We start from the raw sequence: 20,800 nt of genomic DNA, 5'->3' as shown, positions 1-20,800 counted from the left end.
AAGTGATCAAATTCAACATCTACTCACAGACTCCAACCTTGACTTCCTCTGCCTCTCAGAGACATGGCTCCATTAAAAACTCTCCATATGCTGCTTTGATTGTGCCTGGCTACAATCTTTTTAGGAGAGACGGGATTGAAGGAAGAGGAGGGGGTGTGATGATTTACATTAAAGAACATATCCGATGTAAACAAATTGAGTGGTCATGTGATAATGAACTAGACTACTGAACGTTACCCCAAATGTCTTTTACCCTCATTGGAATGTATAGGCCACCTTCCACCAAAAGTGTGTTTTTTGATCAGTTTAATAACATACTTCGGGAATGTGATTTTGGGAAAGAGGTCATCTTAATGGGAGGTTTTAATATTAATTATGAAGACAAGTCTTGTAGGAAAACCATCAAACGGATTACTAATACCTTTGACCTTACACAGCTAGTTAATGGACCAACCAGGGTGACTTGTTGCTCTAAAACACAGATTGATTTGGTGTTCAGTAATAAACCAGAGAGAGTAACTAAATCATTCAATATGGTTACTGGGCTATCTGATCATAATCTGATACTTACAGCCAGAAAGCTGTCTAAGAGCAGGTTTAACCTCTCTACTGTTAGAAAGCCGGAACAACTAAGAATACCTAAGAGTGAATTCAACTATTTTAAGGGAATTTACTGGAATGATCTCTTGTCAGACGTGGAAGCTGATAGTCAGGTTTTTCTATCCACAATCCAGACTACAATAAATGATTTCCTAAAGAAAATCAAATCCAAACCTGGCCAAAATTTCACTCTTCCTTGGCTAAATGGAGAAATCTGGAAATTGATGAAAGAACGAGATTATGCTATAAAAATAGCCCTTAGATCCGAATTAGAGCATGACAGACGTAGGTTTACCATGTTGAGAAATAAGGTGATGAAAGAAATCAGACAGGCCAAGGCAAACTTCTTTTATTAACATAATTGGTGAAGCAAAGGGAAATTCTAAATTGATCTGGGAGAATCTAAAAAAGTTAACAGGGAAAGACCATAGTAACACTGCAAAAAGACTAGAAATCATGGTGAATAACAATCTAACACCGGATGCAGTCGAAATAGCAATAGCCTTCAATTCCTACTTTATTGACTCTGTCAGGGTACTGACACAGAACCCCTCCACTGGTTTATTGGGCTCAGTGCCATATGACGTCCTGTCTGGTCCAGCGACGGTGGGTTTGTGCCCATAGGCGACGTTGTTACCGGTGATGTCTGGTGAGGACCTTCCTTACAACAGGCCTACACGCCCTCAGTCCAGCCTCTCTCAGCCTATTGCGGACAGTCTGAGCGCTGAGGGAGGGATTGTGCAACTCGGGCAGTTGTTGCCATCCTGTAGCTGTCCCGCAGGTGTGATGTTCGGATGTACCGATCCTGTGCAGGTGTTGTTACACGTGGTCTGCCACTGTGAGGACGATCAGCTGTCCGTCCTGTCTCCCTGTAGCGCTGTCTTAGGCGTCTCACAGTACGGACATTGCAATTTATTGCCCTGGCCACATCTGCAGTCCTCATGCCTCCTTGCAGCATGCCTAAGGCACGTTCACACAGATGAGCAGGGACCCTGGGCATCTTTCTTTTGGTGTTTTTCCAGAGTCAGTAGAAAGGCCTCTTTAGTGTCCTAAGTTTTCATAACTGTGACCTTAATTGTAAGCTGTTCGTGTCTTAACGACCGTTCCACAGGTGCATGTTCATTAATTGTTTATGGTTAATTGAAGAAGCATGGGAAACAGTGTTTAAGCCCTTTACAATGAAGATCTGTGAAGTTATTTGGATTTTTACGAATTATATTTGAAAGACAGGGTCCTGAAAAGGGGACGTTTCTTTTTTTGCTGAGTTTATTTGGCCTTTACCTCTATAGCCCATAGAAGCGCATTGAATAACACATTTATAAATGGCAAAACAGACAGTCAAAAAATAAATCATCAGGAACAATGTTTTAAAGTGTTTGTCCTATATCTGAGAGATATAAAAATTTATATTTTTTGTATTTATATATTTTAGACCCATATTTTGTCACGTTATTTTTGGCTCATTTTACCCGCAATTACATTTTTTCAATTTGTACAGCCCAGTCCTGGGCACTGGTGGAAAAATACCCAATTGTCATACTTGAGTAAAAGTAAAGATCATTTAATAGAAAATGACTCAGTGAAAGTCACCCAGTAAAATACTACTTGAGTAAAAGTATTTGGTTTTAAATATACTTAACTATCAAAAGTAAAAGTATAAATAACTTCCTTATATTAAGCAAACCAACACGGCACAATCTTGTTTTTTTACGGATAGCCAGGGGCACACTACAACACTCAGACATAATTTACAAATGAAGCATTTTTGTTTAGTGAGTCTGCCAGACAAAGTCAGTAAGAATGACCAGGGATGTTCTCTTGATGTGTTTAGTGAGTCTACCAGATCAGAGGCAGTAGAGGTGACCAGGAATGTTCTCTTGATGTCTGTGAATTGAACCATGTTCCTGTCTTGCTAAGCATTTGAAATGTAATGAGTACTTCTGGGTGTCAGGGAAAATGTATGGAGTAAAAAGTACATTTTCTTTAGGAATATAATGTAGTAAAAGTTGTAAAAATATATAAATAGTAAATTAGTTACCCAAAAAAAAACACTTAAGGTAGAATTTGAAAGTATTTTTACGTAAGTACTTTACACCACTGGTTCTGGGTTACCTTCAGACGACGCCCCCTGAAGCTTGTGTGCGCCATAGAGCAGATCAAACGACACCTTTTGTGTTTGAGAGTGTCCCTATTTATTTTATTTATTTTATTTTATTTAACCTTTATTTAACCAGGTAGGCAAATTGAGAACACGTTCTCATTTACAATTGCGACCTGGCCAAGATAAAGCAAAGCAGTTCGACACATACAACAACACATAGTTACACATGGAGTAAAAACAAACATATAGTCAATAATACAGTGAAAAAAAAAATAAGTCTATATACAATGTGAGCAAGTGAGGTGAGATAAGGGAGGTGAAGGCAAACAGATATATGTATAAATAAATAAAATATAAAAAGGCCACTATTCATTATTGGTGACATTGGTTTGTAGCTTTGGTCTGGACAGTTGGTTTTGTGAGAAAGACCTCTTCAAAATCAGGATTTCCATAAAATGTGTGGGTGTCGTAGAGCCAAACAACCGACACGATTGTGTTTGTGAGAGTCTCCCCTTTCCATAATGGTGACATAATACACTGAAATTGTTGCATGTTGCGTTTATATTTTTTTCCCAAAGATTTTACTGAGTTACAGTTCATATAAGGAAATCATTCAATTGAAATAAATTCATTAGGCCCTAATCTATGTATTTTACGACTGGGAATACAGATATGCATCTGTTGGTCACAGATATGGATCAGAAAACCAGTCAGTATCTGGTGTGACCACCATTTGCCTCATGCAGTGCGACACATCTCCTTCGCATAAAGTCGATCAGGCTGTTGATTGTGGCCTGTGGAATGTTGTCCCACTCCTCTTCAATGGCTGTGCGAAGTTGATGGATATTGGCAGGAACTGGAACACACTGTCAGACATGTTGACCCAGAGCATCCCAAACATGCTCAATGGGTGGCGTGTCTGAATTTGCAGGCCATGGGAGAACTGGGACATTTTCAGCATCCAAGAATTGTGTGCGGATCCTTGCGACATGGGGCCGTGCATTGTCATGCTGAAACATGACGTGATGGTTGCGGATGAATGGCACGACAATGGGCCTCAGGATCTCGTCACGGTATCTGTGTATTCAAAGTGCCATCAATAAAATGTAATTGTGTTCGTTGTCCGTAGCTTATGCCTGCCCATACCATAACCCCACCTCCACCATGGGGCACTCTGTTCACATTGTTGACATCAGCAAACCACTCGCCCACATGACATCATACATGCTGTCTTCCATCTGTCTGGTACAGCTGAAACCAGGATTCATCTGTGAAGAGCACACTTCTCCAGTGTGCCAGTGGCCATTGAAGGGGAGCATTTGCCCGCTGCAGCCGGTTACGATGCCAAACTTCAGTCAGGTCAAGACCCTGGCAAGGACGAAGAGCACGCAAATTAGCTTCCCTGAGACTGTTTCTCACAGTTTGTGCAGAAATTATTTGGTTGTGCTAAACCACAGTTTCACCCTGTCCGGGTGACTGGTCTCAGATGATCCCGCAGGTGAAGAAATCAGATATGAGGTCCTGGGCTGGCGTGGTTACACGTGGTCTTCAGTGTGAGGCCGGTTGGATGTGCTGCCAAATTCTCTAAAACAACGTTGGAGGCAGCTTATAGTAGATACATTTAACTTTCAATTCTCTGGCAACAGCTCTGGTGGACATTCCTGCAGTCTGCATGTCAATCGCACGCTCCCTTAAAACTTGAGACATCTGTTGTTTGACAAAACGGCAGATTTTAGTGGCTTTTTATTGTTCCCAGCACAAGGTGTACCTGTGTAATGATCATGCTGTTTAATCAACTTCTTGACATGCCACATCTGTCAGGTGGATGAATCTTGGCAAAGGAGAAATGCTCACTGCCAGGGATGTAAACACATTTTCACAAAATTTGAAAGAAATAAGCTTTATGTGCATATGGAACATTTCTGTGATCTTTTGTTTCAGCTCATGAAACATTGGACTGAAACTTTACATGTTACGTTTATATTTTTGTTCAGTGTAGTTTGTAGCTTACTTTGTTCAAGTTTTAGACGATATCATAACGATTATCTTGTCTGGATCCTCTCGTGTAGAAAAGGTCAGCTTTCACAAGCCCCATGTTATGGAATAGGCGCACATTTTATAACAGGAGAAAGAAAGCAGGCCGAGCTGCAGCTCAGCAGTACGTCTCTAGTATAAACACATGGGGAGCTGCAGCTCAGCAGTACGTCTCTAGTATAAACACACAGGGGGAGCTGCAGCTCAGCAGTACGTCTCTAGTATAAACACACAGGGGGAGCTGCAGCTCAGCGGTACGTCTCTAGTATAAACACACAGGGGGAGCTGCAGCTCAGCGGTACGTCTCTAGTATAAACACACAGGGGGAGCTGCAGCTCAGTAGTACGTCTCTAGTATAAACACACAGGTGGAGCTGCAGCTCAGCGGTACGTCTCTAGTATAAACACACAGGGGGAGCTGCAGCTCAGCAGTACGTCTCTAGTATAAACACACAGGGGGAGCTGCAGCTCAGCGGTACGTCTCTAGTATAAACACACAGGGGGAGCTGCAGCTCAGCGGTACGTCTTTAGTATAAACACACAGGGGGAGCTGCAGCTCAGCGGTACGTCTCTAGTATAAACACACAGGGGGAGCTGCAGCTCAGCGGTACGTCTCTAGTATAAACACACAGGGGGAGCTGCAGCTCAGCGGTACGTCTCTAGTATAAACACAGGGGGAGCTGCAGCTCAGCGGTACGTCTCTAGTATAAACACACAGGGGGAGCTGCAGCTCAGCGGTACGTCTCTAGTATAAACACACAGGGGGAGCTGCAGCTCAGCGGTACGTCTCTAGTATAAACACACAGGGGGAGCTGCAGCTCAGCGGTACGTCTCTAGTATAAACACACAGGGGGAGCTGCAGCTCAGCGGTACGTCTCTAGTATAAACACACAGGCGGAGCTGCAGCTCAGCGGTACGTCTCTAGTATAAACACACAGGGGAGCTGCAGCTCAGCGGTACGTCTCTAGTATAAACACACAGGGGGAGCTGCAGCTCAGCGGTACGTCTCTAGTATAAACACACAGGGGAGCTGCAGCTCAGCGGTACGTCTCTAGTATAAACACACAGGGGGAGCTGCAGCTCAGCGGTACGTCTCTAGTATAAACACACGGGGAGCTGCAGCTCAGCAGTACGTCTCTAGTATAAACACACGGGGAGCTGCAGCTCAGCGGTACGTCTCTAGTATAAACACACAGGTGGAGCTGCAGCTCAACGGTACGTCTCTAGTATAAACACACAGGGGGAGCTGCAGCTCAGCAGTACGTCTCTAGTATAAACACACAGGGGGAGCTGCAGCTCAGCAGTACGTCTCTAGTATAAACACACAGGGGGAGCTGCAGCTCAGCAGTATGTCTCTAGTATAAACACACAGGGGAGCTGCAGCTCAGCGGTACGTCTCTAGTATAAACACACAGGGGGAGCTGCAGCTCAGCGGTACGTCTCTAGTATAAACACACAGGGGGAGCTGCAGCTCAGCGATACGTCTCTAGTATAAACACACAAGGGGAGAGAGTCAGAATTCAAAAGGACGTCATTGTTTGACGCTGTGGCGCGTCAATCAACTTTGCCTGGTTTTAATGCGAGTCATTTTAGACTCTACAGCCCTTTTCCAAAGCAACTTGAGGACTGAATAGTAAGAATACAAGTCGTAAGCGTTTAGAAGCAGTTAAGGATGGTTCTAAATGCCTTTCCCTCCACCTCTAGCTCCTGGATCAGCTCCGGACCAACCGGACCAGTCTGAAACCACCACAGGTACAGATTCTGGATCAGCTGGAAAACCAGTTCTCCCTCATGCAGCAGCATCAACAGCAGGTACACACACACTCAAACGAACCTGTGTCTTTCTGTATGAATAACTTCAGCCTCCATTCCCTTCCAGTGTTTAAAGACATTTGGAGTGTTATATATAAGAAAAAGACGTTCTAGTATAACGTTGTTTCATTTAAAATTTCCACTAACGATGCTTTTCTGTCTCTCCCATCTCTCCATTTTATTTTGCTAGGTAAAACAGCAGGCAGCAGGCCAGTTGTGGCCCACTCTACCCAATGGCCCCTCGCTGTCTCCAAACACCCTCCCCTCGCCTCACCCCCTCTCCCGGACTTCACCTGTCAGTCACACCACAGCCCACCCTCCCTGCACTCCTCAGCCAATGGCCAACGGACCTTTATCTTTAAGTCACCTGGGACAGCTGGGTAATCAGGAGGCGGGGACCATGGACAATAATCACACACCCGGTCTACCGGGTGCAGACACTTTACCGGGGGGTCTAACGGGAGGTGGCAGGAGTAACAGAAACGTGCCTTACCTGCAGCAGAACTGTCTACCTCACAACTGCACAGCCACTAGTGATACCAATACCCCCACCAGCAACAACACCAGTCACCGCAGTAACAGTACCATTAATGCAGAGGAGGCCTGGAAGAGCCAGCAACACACCAACTCCCCTCAGGTACATATTGATGGTACTGTCTCTGGGAACTGCTCTTGTCTGTCTATCTCTATCGTTCTAGCTCTCTTTCACTCTCGTTCGCTCTGTATTTCACTCTGACTTGGTCTCACACTCACTCTTTCTTGTTTTGTCTCACCCTCTAATGCTGGTTGCTGTTTTGTCTCACCCTCTAATGTTGGTTGCTGTTTTGTCTCACCCTCTGTTGGTTGCTGTTTTGTCTCACCCTCTAATGTTGGTTGCTGTTTTGTCTCACCCTCTAATGTTGGTTGTTGTTTTGTCTCACTCTCTAATGTTGGTTGTTGTTTTGTCTCACCCTCTAATGTTGGTTGCTGTTTTGTCTCACCCTCTAATGTTGGTTGCTGTTTTGTCTCACCCTCTGTTGGTTGTTGTTTTGTCTCACCCTCTAATGTTGGTTGCTGTTTTCTCACCCTCTAATGTTGGTTGCTGTTTTGTCTCACCCTCTAATGTTGGTTGCTGTTTTCTCACCCTCTAATGTTGGTTGTTGTTTTGTCTCACCCTCTAATGTTGGTTGCTGTTTTCTCACCCTCTAATGTTGGTTGCTGTTTTGTCTCACCCTCTAATGTTGGTTGCTGTTTTGTCTCACCCTCTAATGTTGGTTGCTGTTTTGTCTCACCCTCTAACGTTCATTGCTGTTTTGTTTCTTCGTCAGGGGCTTCACAAAGGTCCAGGTTCATATTCGGCATGTCCCAACGGAGAACACCCTTCCTCCCCCTCCCATCCCACCCAGGCTGCTGTCCCTGGTGTTCAAAGTCTAAATCAGGTCGGACTTTCCACCGGGCCCTGCCCTGCCTCCTCTTCCTCCTCCTGTTCCTCCCTCTCCTCCTTCTCCTCTTCGCCACAGAGGGGCGGTGCCCCCAACCATCTCCCTTCCTCTCCCCTCCCCTCCGCCACCACTACCTCAGGGGCCCAAACCAAAGAGACCACGCCTTTAGGAAGCAGCAGTGGATTGGCTACCCCTGCAGGGACACTGCTCAGTCCCAGTTCCACCGCCCTTACACAGGGATTGGCTAATCACATCCAGCAGGGGGCGGTGACCACCACGTACAGCTCGGGGAGCCAATCCCAGCCCGGCTCTCCCCCGGGCACGCTCAGTTCAGACGACCCTCAGCTCTCAGCCTTGCTCAGAGGAAAGGACAATAATAAGGATGATGATAACCATGATAATAATAATCATCATCATTGTGGCGTTAATCAAGGAGCCACCACGGACGAAAACATCAAGGGCAACATCATCCGCCATGGAGGTCCAAAACACTCTGTGGCCTCCTGGCCCCTCTCAGCCATGTCCGTCACCACCCCTTCCCCCCCTCGCTCCACTAACCCCCACCCCCCCACAGCCATCAACCTCGCTAGCCTTAACAGCAGCCCGTCCAACAGCGGAACCACCGGTACCACCACTACCCCACAGGTCAATGGTAAGGGGCTAGAGGACTCTCGCAGCCCAGTCAAGGTGGATCCCACTGAGCTGACTCACAGAAGGCCAGCCCTGGCCTCATGGTCCTCAGTATCCATCTACCCCAGCTCCAACCAGGTGCTCAAAGCATGCAGGTAGGAAATCATATCCTTCTGTCACATCAGTCACACTTCAATTGTAGCCAATTTGCTTTTTGATCGGAGTGTATGCCCATTAGATGGCTGTGTGTTGTCATGCAGTGTTTCATTGTAAATGTCATACTAACTAGAGTTCACTGTCTGAGTCACATGGAGCTGACGGTGGTGGCTGACTGTGGTGGCTGACTGTGGTGGCTGACTGTGGTGGCTGACTGTGGTGGCTGACTGTGGTGGCTGACTGTGGTGGCTGACTGTGGTGGCTGACTGTGGTGGCTGACTGTGGTGGCTGACTGTGGTGGCTGACTGTGGTGGCTGACTGTGGTGGCTGACTGTGGTGGCTGACTGTGGTGCCTGACTGTGGTGGCTGACTGTGGTGGCTGACTGTGGTGGCTGACTGTGGTGGCTGACTGTGGTGGCTGACTGTGGTGGCTGACTGTGGTGGCTGGCGGTGGTGCCTGGCGGTGGTGCCTGGCGGTGGTGCCTGACTGTGGTGCCTGACTGTGGTGCCTGACTGTGGTGCCTGACTGTGGTGGCTGACTGTGGTGGCTGACTGTGGTGGCTGACTGTGGTGGCTGACTGTGGTGGCTGACTGTGGTGGCTGACTGTGGTGCCTGGCGGTGGTGCCTGGCGGTGGTGCCTGGCGGTGGTGCCTGACTGTGGTGCCTGACTGTGGTGCCTGACTGTGGTGCCTGACTGTGGTGGCTGACTGTGGTGGCTGACTGTGGTGGCTGACTGTGGTGGCTGACTGTGGTGGCTGACTGTGGTGGCTGACTGTGGTGCCTGACTGTGGTGCCTGACTGTATTGGCTGACTGTATTGGCTGACTGTATTGGCTGACTGTATTGGCTGACTGTATTGGCTGACTGTTGGCTGACTGTTGGCTGACTGTATTGGCTGACTGTGGTGCCTGACTGTATTGCCTGACGGTATTGCCTGACGGTATTGCCTGACGGTGGTGCCTGACGGTGGTGCCTGACGGTGGTGCCTGACGGTGGTGCCTGACGGTGGTGCCTGACGGTGGTGCCTTACAGAGTCGCTGATGACTTATTTAATTTGGTGAGAAAGACAACTGTGGTTTGAGTTGCCTCTTGAAGGTCTTTGTGCTGTAGCCAGCCAGCCTGGCCTTATGGGCCTGTAGCTCTTAGTTAGCCTTACCTGTTTAAGTTCCGCTTTGGGTTACCAAATAGTTGTGCTTATTAGGGGGCGGCAGGTAGACTAGTGGTTAGAGCATTTGGCCAGTAACCGGAAGGTTGCTAGATCCAATCCCAAGACAAGGTACAAATATGTCGTTCTGCCCCTGAACAAGGCAGTTAACCCACTGTTCCTAGGCCGTCATTGTAAATAAGAATTTGTTCTTGACTGACTTAAATAAAGGTTAATTAAAAAATAAATAAAAAGTGTGGATCTGAAGGACTTGGACATGATGAACATGGCAGTATCTGATAGGCAATGGGGATGTCCTCAGATGGACACCAGTGACTAGGCTGGGCACTAAGGGATGTTTCTGGATGTTTCTGGATGGGTGTGTTATTTGTTTTTACCACATCTGGAGTCCCCATTCTGTTTAGTGTCTACAGGGAGTGGCCAGTAACTGACAGGGCTGTAGAGTTCCTGAGCAGTAAGCCTTGTGTGTACACAACCTGAGCCATAGCTGTTATATACAGCTCTGTATATGATTGGAGATTTGCTTCTCTAGGCTTCTTTCTCTTACTGAAGCACTTCATTAGGCCGTTTACACAGGCAGCCCAATTAGAATATGTCTGTCAAATTTTCACATCCGATTTGTATTTTTTCCAAAGCTGATCTGATTTGTGAAAAGTTAAAAAATATATATATATATTTTTTAAATGTTTATCTGAATTGGACTGCCTGTGTAAACACAGCCATAGTACCAGTTAATCTGTACTCTGTTTTAAAAGTTTTCCGCTCCACAATGCATGTCTAGACTCCAGATTCATTTTGTTGGTTTGTGCTGAGAAGTCATCTGTGCTGTCTCACCTAGCCAATTACAGAGGAGAGATGGGAGAGATACAACAAAAAGCATTGTTATTGGAACAGTTTTTTAAAATCCTGTTTATACTAAGACCTGGTGTTTTCTCTATCACCCCTCTCCCCCTCCCCGTGTCTTTAGGAACCTGGGGAAGAATGGCCTGTCCAGCAGCAGTATCCTCCTTGATCAGTGTCCTCCGCCCCGGCCCCCCCTGCCCCCCTCACCCTCGCTGCCGAAGGACAAACTCAACCCCTCCACACCCAGTATCTACGTGAGTAAATAGCTGTGAGGGTTTTTAGTCATGTCTATATGTTGGGATTAGGGTTTTCGTTAGCCTGTAATTGCCGGCTTTTGGACTATTTATTTTTTATTTTTAGAAAAACAGATGAATGAAATTGGCGCTGGCCAATTGTCCGGGAGAAGAAGAAAAAATCCCATTGTGAAATACGGCTTTTTAGCTTCTTGAATGATGGAAATACCAGTCGATGTAAATACATTTGACTTGCTCATGCTTATCGGTCTATAGGTTAATTTGGATCATTTAGTGGAATTAAATTGTGTGTGTGTGTGTAGGCTACAGTATATTCATTATCTTATTTATCACACGCATACAACATACAGATACAGAGCCTTTGAGTGTAAAAGCTGTCAGACAGCTCAAGAGCTGCTGAAGCTGCTGCATCTCAAACATTCATCAGAAAGGCAGGCTTCATCAGTGTGTCACATGTCACTTTGCAGTGAGCTGAAGGCAGTAGGCTATGCCTAATTCATTGTTTGAAACCTGGACATTTTAAAACATATGAGGCATGTCTTATCTTGCTTCAAAGTAGCCTATTAGATCTCCTCTCGTTCTACATTTCTAACACATATTTGAATCTCTGTCACATGAAACCGTTTCTGTGAGAGGCGCCCTTTTGACACTGTGGTTTCCTGCCAGTTGCATTATGGGACAAACATTCACTTGTAGCTTACTGCCTTGTGTGCATTGCTGCACTTATAATGTGAAGAAATGACAGCTTATTAACATTTTAAGATAAACGTTCTGATCTGTTGCATCAGACTCATTGCTTTGTAAGGTTGCATCCTCGACCTGCATGTTCTGTTAATGTGAATTACCATATTCTAAATGTGATGTCATTCTGAGCACTTGTGGGTGGACGCCCTAATCAGGTTACGCATATGGGTCCGGCAGATTTCTCGAATGTCCGGTAAATTTAAAATGTTGCCGGTCAAATATCCAATAACAATGGGCTCTATGGCTGGCCTGGGCTCTATGGCTGGCCTGGGCTCTATGGCTGGCCTGGGCTCTATGGCTGGCCTGGGCTCTGGTCTTAGTGTTTATTACAACCAACGGTCTAGTTTGCATTTCAAGTCAAAAGTCAACATTTAAGGTGGCATGTGGGCTGGGATGTTAGAGGCGGGCTGGGATGTTAGAGGCGGGCTGGCATGTTAGAGGCGGGCTGGCATGTTAGAGGCGGGCTGGCATGTTAGAGGCGGGCTGGCATGTTAGAGGCGGGCTGGGATGTTAGAGGCGGGCTGGGATGTTAGAGGCGGGCTGGGATGTTAGAGGCGGGCTGGGATGTTAGAGGCGGGCTGGCGGTAATTGGGGTGGGCTGGTGGTTAGAGGTGGGCTGGTGGTTAGAGCGTTTGGCCAGTAACTGAAAGGTTGCTGGTTTGAATGCCCGGGCTGACAAGGCTCTGTTGATGTGCCCTTGAGCAAGGCACTTAACCCTAATTGCTCCTGTAAGTCGCTGTGGATTAGAGCATCTTCTAAATGACTAAAATGTAAATAATTTGGTAGTCAGTTGGTTACAGTTTGGTAGTGTGGTTTGGCTATACTCGACATTAGTGTGTGTGTGTGTGTTGTCTCTGATCTGTCTGTTTCTCCCATGGTGTTTAGCTGGAGAATAAGAGAGACGCCTTCTTCCCTCCGCTTCATCAGTTCTGTACCAACCCCTCCAACCCTGTCACTGTCATCAGAGGGCTGGCCGGGGCGCTCAAACTGGGTGAGTTACACACACTGCTGGCAGTCATATACCTTCATTACATACAGTACTGCTGCTGGTGGCATTCCACTCCAGCAAAATAAATACAAGTCTTCTGTCTAGTCCTGTTTGGGAAATCATTAGAATTTTTGTTTAACGTAGTAAAAGCTTTGTGTGTCTGTATGCACTCATTTCTTTGTGTTTGTGTGTGTGTGTGTGTGTGTGTGTGTGTTTGCACTCATTCACTGGCTTGGGGGTGTGTGTGTGTGTCTGTTGAACTACTGTACATGTATGAGAACAGCACCACCTGCAAGCAGAGAGTGTCATTACATTCAATGTAGACATGTAGAGTAAAGTATTTGCTGCAAAAAAATATGTATTGGCTCCCTCACTCCATCAGTTCTCTACTGTTGCATGCCACATCAACACACTGGATAGGTGCAGTGTAATGTGTTGTTTTTACAGGGTCAGCCATAGTAGTATGATAGGTGTTGGTTTACAGGGTCAGTCATAGTAGTATGATAGGTGCAGTGTAATGTGTTGTTTTACAGGGTCAGCCATAGTAGTATGATAGGTGCAGTGTAATGTGTTGTTACAGGGTCAGCCATAGTAGTATGATAGGTGCAGTGTAATGTGTTGTTTTACAGGGTCAGCCATAGTAGTATGATAGGTGTTGTTTTACAGGGTCAGCCATAGTAATACGATAGGTGTTGTTTTACAGGGTCAGCCATAGTAATACGATAGGTGTTGTTTTACAGGGTCAGCCATAGTAGTATGATAGGTGTTGTTTTACAGGGTCAGTCATAGTAGTATGATAGGTTTCAGTGTAATGTGTTGTTACAGGGTCAGCCATAGTAGTATGATAGGTGCAGTGTAATGTGTTGTTACAGGGTCAGCCATAGTAGTATGATAGGTGCAGTGTAATGTGTTGTTACAGGGTCAGCCATAGTAGTATGATAGGTGCAGTGTAATGTGTTGTTACAGGGTCAGCCATAGTAGTATGATAGGTGCAGTGTAATGTGTTGTTTTACAGGGTCAGCCATAGTAGTATGATAGGTGCAGTGTAATGTGTTGTTTTACAGGGTCAGCCATAGTAGTATGATAGGTGTTGTTTTACAGGGTCAGTCATAGTAGTATGATAGGTGCAGTGTAATGTGTTGTTACAGGGTCAGACATAGTAGTATGATAGGTGTTGTTTTACAGGGTCAGCCATAGTAGTATGATAGGTGTTGTTTTACAGGGTCAGTCATAGTAGTATGATAGGTGCAGTGTAATGTGTTGTTTTACAGGGTCAGCCATAGTAGTATGATAGGTGCAGTGTAATGTGTTGTTTTACAGGGTCAGCCATAGTAGTATGATAGGTGTTGTTTTACAGGGTCAGTCATAGTAGTATGATAGGTGCAGTGTAATGTGTTGTTACAGGGTCAGCCATAGTAGTATGATAGGTGCAGTGTAATGTGTTGTTACAGGGTCAACAATAGTAGTATGATAGGTGCAGTGTAATGTGTTGTTACAGGGTCAGCCATAGTAGTATGATAGGTGCAGTGTAATGTGTTGTTACAGGGTCAGTCATAGTAGTATGATAGGTGCAGTGTAATGTGTTGTTACAGGGTCAGTCATAGTAGTATGATAGGTGCAGTGTAATGTGTTGTTACAGGGTCAGCCATAGTAGTATGATAGGTGCAGTGTAATACTTTTCAGCCATGCTGTCAGAAATAAGCTGATTTTCAGTGACATATTTTTTGCAGATGCAAGTTGTGAGTTTACTAAACATCACATATCTCCACTTTTCCTCATTTCCCATCCCTTTCTCTGTATCCCACTTCTTTCCTCTCCTTCGCTGTCTTCTCTCTGTCTCTCTCTCCTCTCTCTCTCTCTCGTCCACTCTCTCTCTCTCGTCCACTCTGTCAGACCTGGGTCTGTTCTCTACTAAGACCCTGGTGGAGGCTAACCCAGACCACCTGGTGGAGGTCCGGACCCAGCTGTCTCAGCCCACCGATGAGAACTGGGACCTGAGCGGCACCAGGAAGATGTGGCGCTGCCAGAGCAGCCAGTCACACACCACCATCGCCAAGTACGCCCAATACCAGGCATCGTCCTTCCAGGAATCACTACGGGTTAGTAGAGGGAGCGGGTGAAGGATGCAGACACACAGACAGACCGACACAGAGAACCATCACCATTGTAAATGCTCTCAATACAAGGCCTTATTGATTAGAGACACAAGGAGTTTTGAGTGGGGTCCTGTTCTCTGAAGGCCGTGTGTTCACTGTGCTGAGACCAACCCCTGTCAAACACTGAATATTCACATGTTCTCTCCTGACTCTGTCACTCAAACTAGACAACATAAATCTATATTGAATGTATTTCCCAGGAGGAGAAGAAGATGGAGCTGGAAGCAGAGGCAGCCAACGCAGAGAGGTAAGACGCCTCTGTCTGGCGGTCTGTCTGTCCCTCCCTGGCCGTCTGTCTGTCTCTCTCTCGGTCTGTGTGTGATATCGCTCTGCTCTGTCTAAACTACATATGCCATGATCCCGCAGTGCGACGTGGCGGAAGAAAGGGCCCTTCAAACACATCAAGTTTGGCACCAACATCGACCTGTCTGACGATAGGAAGTAAGTGTTCCACACAACTCTCACTGACAACATTATGTAGTTCTGTTAACGAGAGACTTTAGTTTGACCGTTTTTAATGTGAGTCGATTTACCTTTTCATATAAACCCGATTATATCACTGGTTAGGGTCTACATGTGGAGCCATCTCCAGACCGTTTGGTTTTAGAAACAGACACGGGGTATGACCAAGGGAGAAGGAACAAGGGCTGGTTTGGGATTAGGCATTGTTATCATCATGAGGATCTCTGAGGTTGGGTGCGATGTATGTCTGTGCGGTAGAGTTTACTGCTGACCCTTGCCCTCTGACCTCATCCAAGGTGGAAACTGCATCTGCAGGAGCTCAGTAAGCTGCCAGCCTTTGCTAGGGTGGTGTCTGCTGGCAACCTGCTCAGCCACGTAGGACACACCATCCTGGGCATGAACACTGTCCAGCTCTACATGAAGGTCCCTGGGAGCCGGACGCCTGGTACACACACACACACTGTGCACTCGTACACAATGTGCACACACACACACACACACACACACACTGATGCACTCATACACACTGATGCACTCATACACACTGTGCACTCATACACACTGTGCACTCATACACACTGATGCACTCATACACACACTGATGCACTCATACACACACTGATGCACTCATACACACACTGATGCACTTGTACACACTGTATGCACTCGTACACACTGTATGCACTCGTACACACTGTATGCACTCGTACACACTGTATGCACTCGTACACACTGTACACACACACACACACACAGATGCACTCATACACACTGTATGCACACACACACACACAGATGCACTCGTACACACTGTATGCACTCGTACACACTGTATGCACTCATACACACTGTGCACTCATACACACTGTGCACTCATACACACTGTGCACTCATACACACACTGATGCACTCATACACACACTGATGCACTCGTACACACTGTATGCACTCGTACACACTGTATGCACTCGTACACACTGTATGCACTCGTACACACTGTATGCACTCGTACACACTGTATGCACTCATACACACTGTACACACACACACACACACACAGATGCACTCGTACACACTGTATGCACTCATACACACTGTACACACACACACACATAGATGCACTCGTACACACTGTATGCACTCATACACACTGTACACACACACACACTGTATGCACTCGTACACACTGTATGCACTCATACACACTGTATGCACTCATACACACTGTATGCACACACACACACTGTATGCACTCATACACACTGTATGCACACACACACACAGATGCACTCGTACACACTGTATGCACTCATACACACTGTACACACACACACACACAGATGCACTCGTACACACTGTATGCACTCATACACACTGTACACACACACACACTGTATGCACTCGTACACACTGTATGCACTCATACACACTGTATGCACTCATACACACTGTATGCACACACACACACTGTATGCACTCATACACACTGTATGCACACACACACACAGATGCACTCGTACACACTGTATGCACTCATACACACTGTATGCACTCATACACACTGTACACACACACACACAGATGCACTCGTACACACTGTATGCACTCATACACACTGTATGCACACACACACAGATGCACTCATACACACTGTATGCACACACACACACAGATGCACTCGTACACACTGTATGCACTCATACACACTGTACACACACACACACACAGATGCACTCGTACACACTGTAAGCACTCATACACACTGTACACACACACACACACAGATGCACTCGTACACACTGTATGCACTCGTACACACTGTATGCACTCGTACACACTGTATGCACTCATACACACTGTATGCACACACACACACAGATGCACTCATACACACTGTATGCACACACACACACACAGATGCACTCGTACACACTGTATGCACTCGTACACACTGTATGCACTCATACACACTGTGCACTCATACACACTGTGCACTCATACACACTGTGCACTCATACACACTGATGCACTCATACACACACTGATGCACTCATACACACACTGATGCACTCGTACACACTGTATGCACTCGTACACACTGTATGCACTCGTACACACTGTATGCACTCGTACACACTGTATGCACTCGTACACACTGTATGCACTCGTACACACTGTATGCACTCGTACACACTGTATGCACTCGTACACACTGTATGCACTCGTACACACTGTACGCACACACACACACACACACACACTGTATGCACTCATACACACTGTACACACACACACACAGATGCACTCGTACACACTGTATGCACTCATACACACTGTACACACACACACACATAAATGCACTCATACACACTGTATGCACTCATACACACTGTACACACACACACACAGAGATGCACTCGTACACACTGTATGCACTCATACACACTGTACACACACACACACACACTGTATGCACTCGTACACACTGTATGCACTCATACACACTGTATGCACTCATACACACTGTATGCACACACACACACTGTATGCACTCATACACACTGTATGCACACACACACACAGATGCACTCGTACACACTGTATGCACTCATACACACTGTACACACATAGATGCACTCGTACACACTGTATGCACTCGTACACACTGTATGCACTCGTACACACTGTACACACACACACACTGATGCACTCGTACACACTGTATGCACTCATACACACTGTATGCACACACACACACAGATGCACTCATACACACTGTATGCACACACACACACAGATGCACTCGTACACACTGTATGCACTCATACACACTGTACACACACACACACACACAGATGCACTCGTACACACTGTATGCACTCATACACACTGTACACACACACACACACAGATGCACTCGTACACACTGTATGCACTCGTAAACACTGTATGCACTCGTACACACTGTATGCACTCATACACACTGTATGCACACACACACACAGATGCACTCATACACACTGTATGCACACACACAGATGCACTCGTACACACTGTATGCACTCGTACACACTGTATGCACTCGTACACACTGTATGCACTCATACACACTGTACACACACACACACAGATGCACTCGTACACAGTGTATGCACTCACACACACTGTATGCACACACACACACAGATGCACTCGTACACACTGTATGCACTCACACACACTGTATGCACACACACACACAGATGCACTCGTACACACTGTATGCACTCACACAAACTGTATGCACTCATACACACTGTACACACACTGTGCACTCGTACACACTGTATACACACACACACACACACACACACACACACACACACACAGATGCACTCATACACACTGTATGCACTCATACACACTGTACACACTGTACACACACACAGATGCACTCGTACACACTGTATGCACTCACACACACTGTACACACACACACACACAGATGCACTCTTACACACTGTATGCACTCGTACACACTGTATGCACTCGTACACACTGTATGCACTCACACACACTGTATGCACTCATACACACTGTACACACACTGTGCACTCGTACACACTGTATACACACACACACACAGATGCACTCGTACACACTGTATGCACTCATACACACTGTACACACACACACAGATGCACTCGTACACACTGTATGCACTCATACACACTGTACACACACACACAGATGCACTCGTACACACTGTATGCACTCATACACACTGTACACACACACACAGATGCACTCGTACACACTGTATGCACTCACACACACTGTACACACACACACACACACTGTGTACACACTGTATGCACTCACACACACTGTATGCACTCACACACACTGTATGCACTCACACACACTGTATGCACTCACACACACTGTATGCACTCATACACACTGTACACACACACACACACACACAGATGCACTCGTACACACTGTATGCACTCGTACACACTGTATGCACTCGTACACACTGTATGCACTCGTACACACTGTATGCACTCGTACACACTGTACGCACTCACACACAGATGCACTCGTACACACTGTATGCACTCACACACACTGTATGCACTCACACACACTGTATGCACTCACACACTGTATGCACTCACACACACTGTACACACACACAGAGAGATGCACTCGTACACACTGTATGCACTCGTACACACTGTATGCACTCGTACACACTGTATGCACTCATACACACTGTACACACACACACACACACAGATGCACTCGTACACACTGTATGCACTCATACACACTGTACACACACACACACAGATGCACTCGTACACACTGTATGCACTCATACACACTGTATGCACACACACACACAGATGCACTCGTACACACTGTATGCACTCATACACACTGTACACACACACACACACAGATGCACTCGTACACACTGTATGCACTCACACACACTGTACACACACACACACAGAGATGCACTCGTACACACAGAGATGCACTCGTACACACAGAGATGCACTCGTACACACAGAGATGCACTCGTACACACTGTATGCACTCACACACACTGTATGCACTCACACACACTGTATGCACTCACACACACTGTATGCACTCATACACACTGTACACACACTGTGCACTCGTACACACTGTACACACACACACACAGATGCACTCGTATACACTGTATGCACTCACACACACTGTACACACACACACACACACAGATGCACTCGTACACACTGTATGCACTCACACACACTGTATGCACTCATACACACTGTACACACACTGTGCACTCGTACACACTGTATACACACACACACACAGATGCACTCGTACACACTGTATGCACTCATACACACTGTACACACACACACACACAGATGCACTCGTACACACTGTATGCACTCACACACACTGTACACACACACACACAGATGCACTCGTACACACTGTATGCACTCATACACACTGTACACACTGTACACACACACAGATGCACTCGTACACACTGTATGCACTCATACACACTGTATGCACACACACACACACACACACAGATGCACTCGTACACACTGTATGCACACACACACACAGATGCACTCGTACACACTGTATGCACTCATACACACTGTACACACACAGATGCACTCGTACACACTGTATGCACTCATACACACTGTATGCACACACACACACACAGATGCACTCATACACACTGTATGCACACACACACACAGATGCACTCGTACACACTGTATGCACTCATACACACTGTACACACACACACACACAGATGCACTCATACACACTGTATGCACTCATACACACTGTATGCACACACACACACAGATGCACTCATACACACTGTATGCACACACACACACAGATGCACT

The 20,800-nt window shown here is 46.3% G+C and overlaps 1 protein-coding gene across 5 annotated transcripts in view; it reads left to right on the top strand.

The window, feature by feature from the left end:
• LOC129820866 (lysine-specific demethylase 6A-like) overlaps positions 1-20,800 on the top strand; it is a 122,762-nt gene that overhangs the window by 89,121 nt on the left and 12,841 nt on the right. For all 5 annotated transcript variants that reach the window (XM_055877916.1, XM_055877915.1, XM_055877913.1 and 2 more), the window contains 9 exons: positions 6,439-6,546; positions 6,737-7,183; positions 7,854-8,752; positions 10,886-11,015; positions 12,645-12,750; positions 14,641-14,846; positions 15,104-15,150; positions 15,270-15,344; positions 15,662-15,810. In XM_055877916.1, the coding sequence (XP_055733891.1) occupies positions 6,439-6,546; positions 6,737-7,183; positions 7,854-8,752; positions 10,886-11,015; positions 12,645-12,750; positions 14,641-14,846; positions 15,104-15,150; positions 15,270-15,344; positions 15,662-15,810 (2,167 nt within the window). The remainder of the gene's footprint in view (positions 1-6,438; positions 6,547-6,736; positions 7,184-7,853; positions 8,753-10,885; positions 11,016-12,644; positions 12,751-14,640; positions 14,847-15,103; positions 15,151-15,269; positions 15,345-15,661; positions 15,811-20,800) is intronic.

Source organism: Salvelinus fontinalis, chromosome 23 (genome assembly GCF_029448725.1).
Source record: "Salvelinus fontinalis isolate EN_2023a chromosome 23, ASM2944872v1, whole genome shotgun sequence".
Lineage (NCBI taxonomy): Eukaryota > Metazoa > Chordata > Actinopteri > Salmoniformes > Salmonidae > Salvelinus > Salvelinus fontinalis.
Note: the sequence above shows the minus strand (reverse complement) of the source record. Positions and strands in the feature narration are given on the sequence as shown.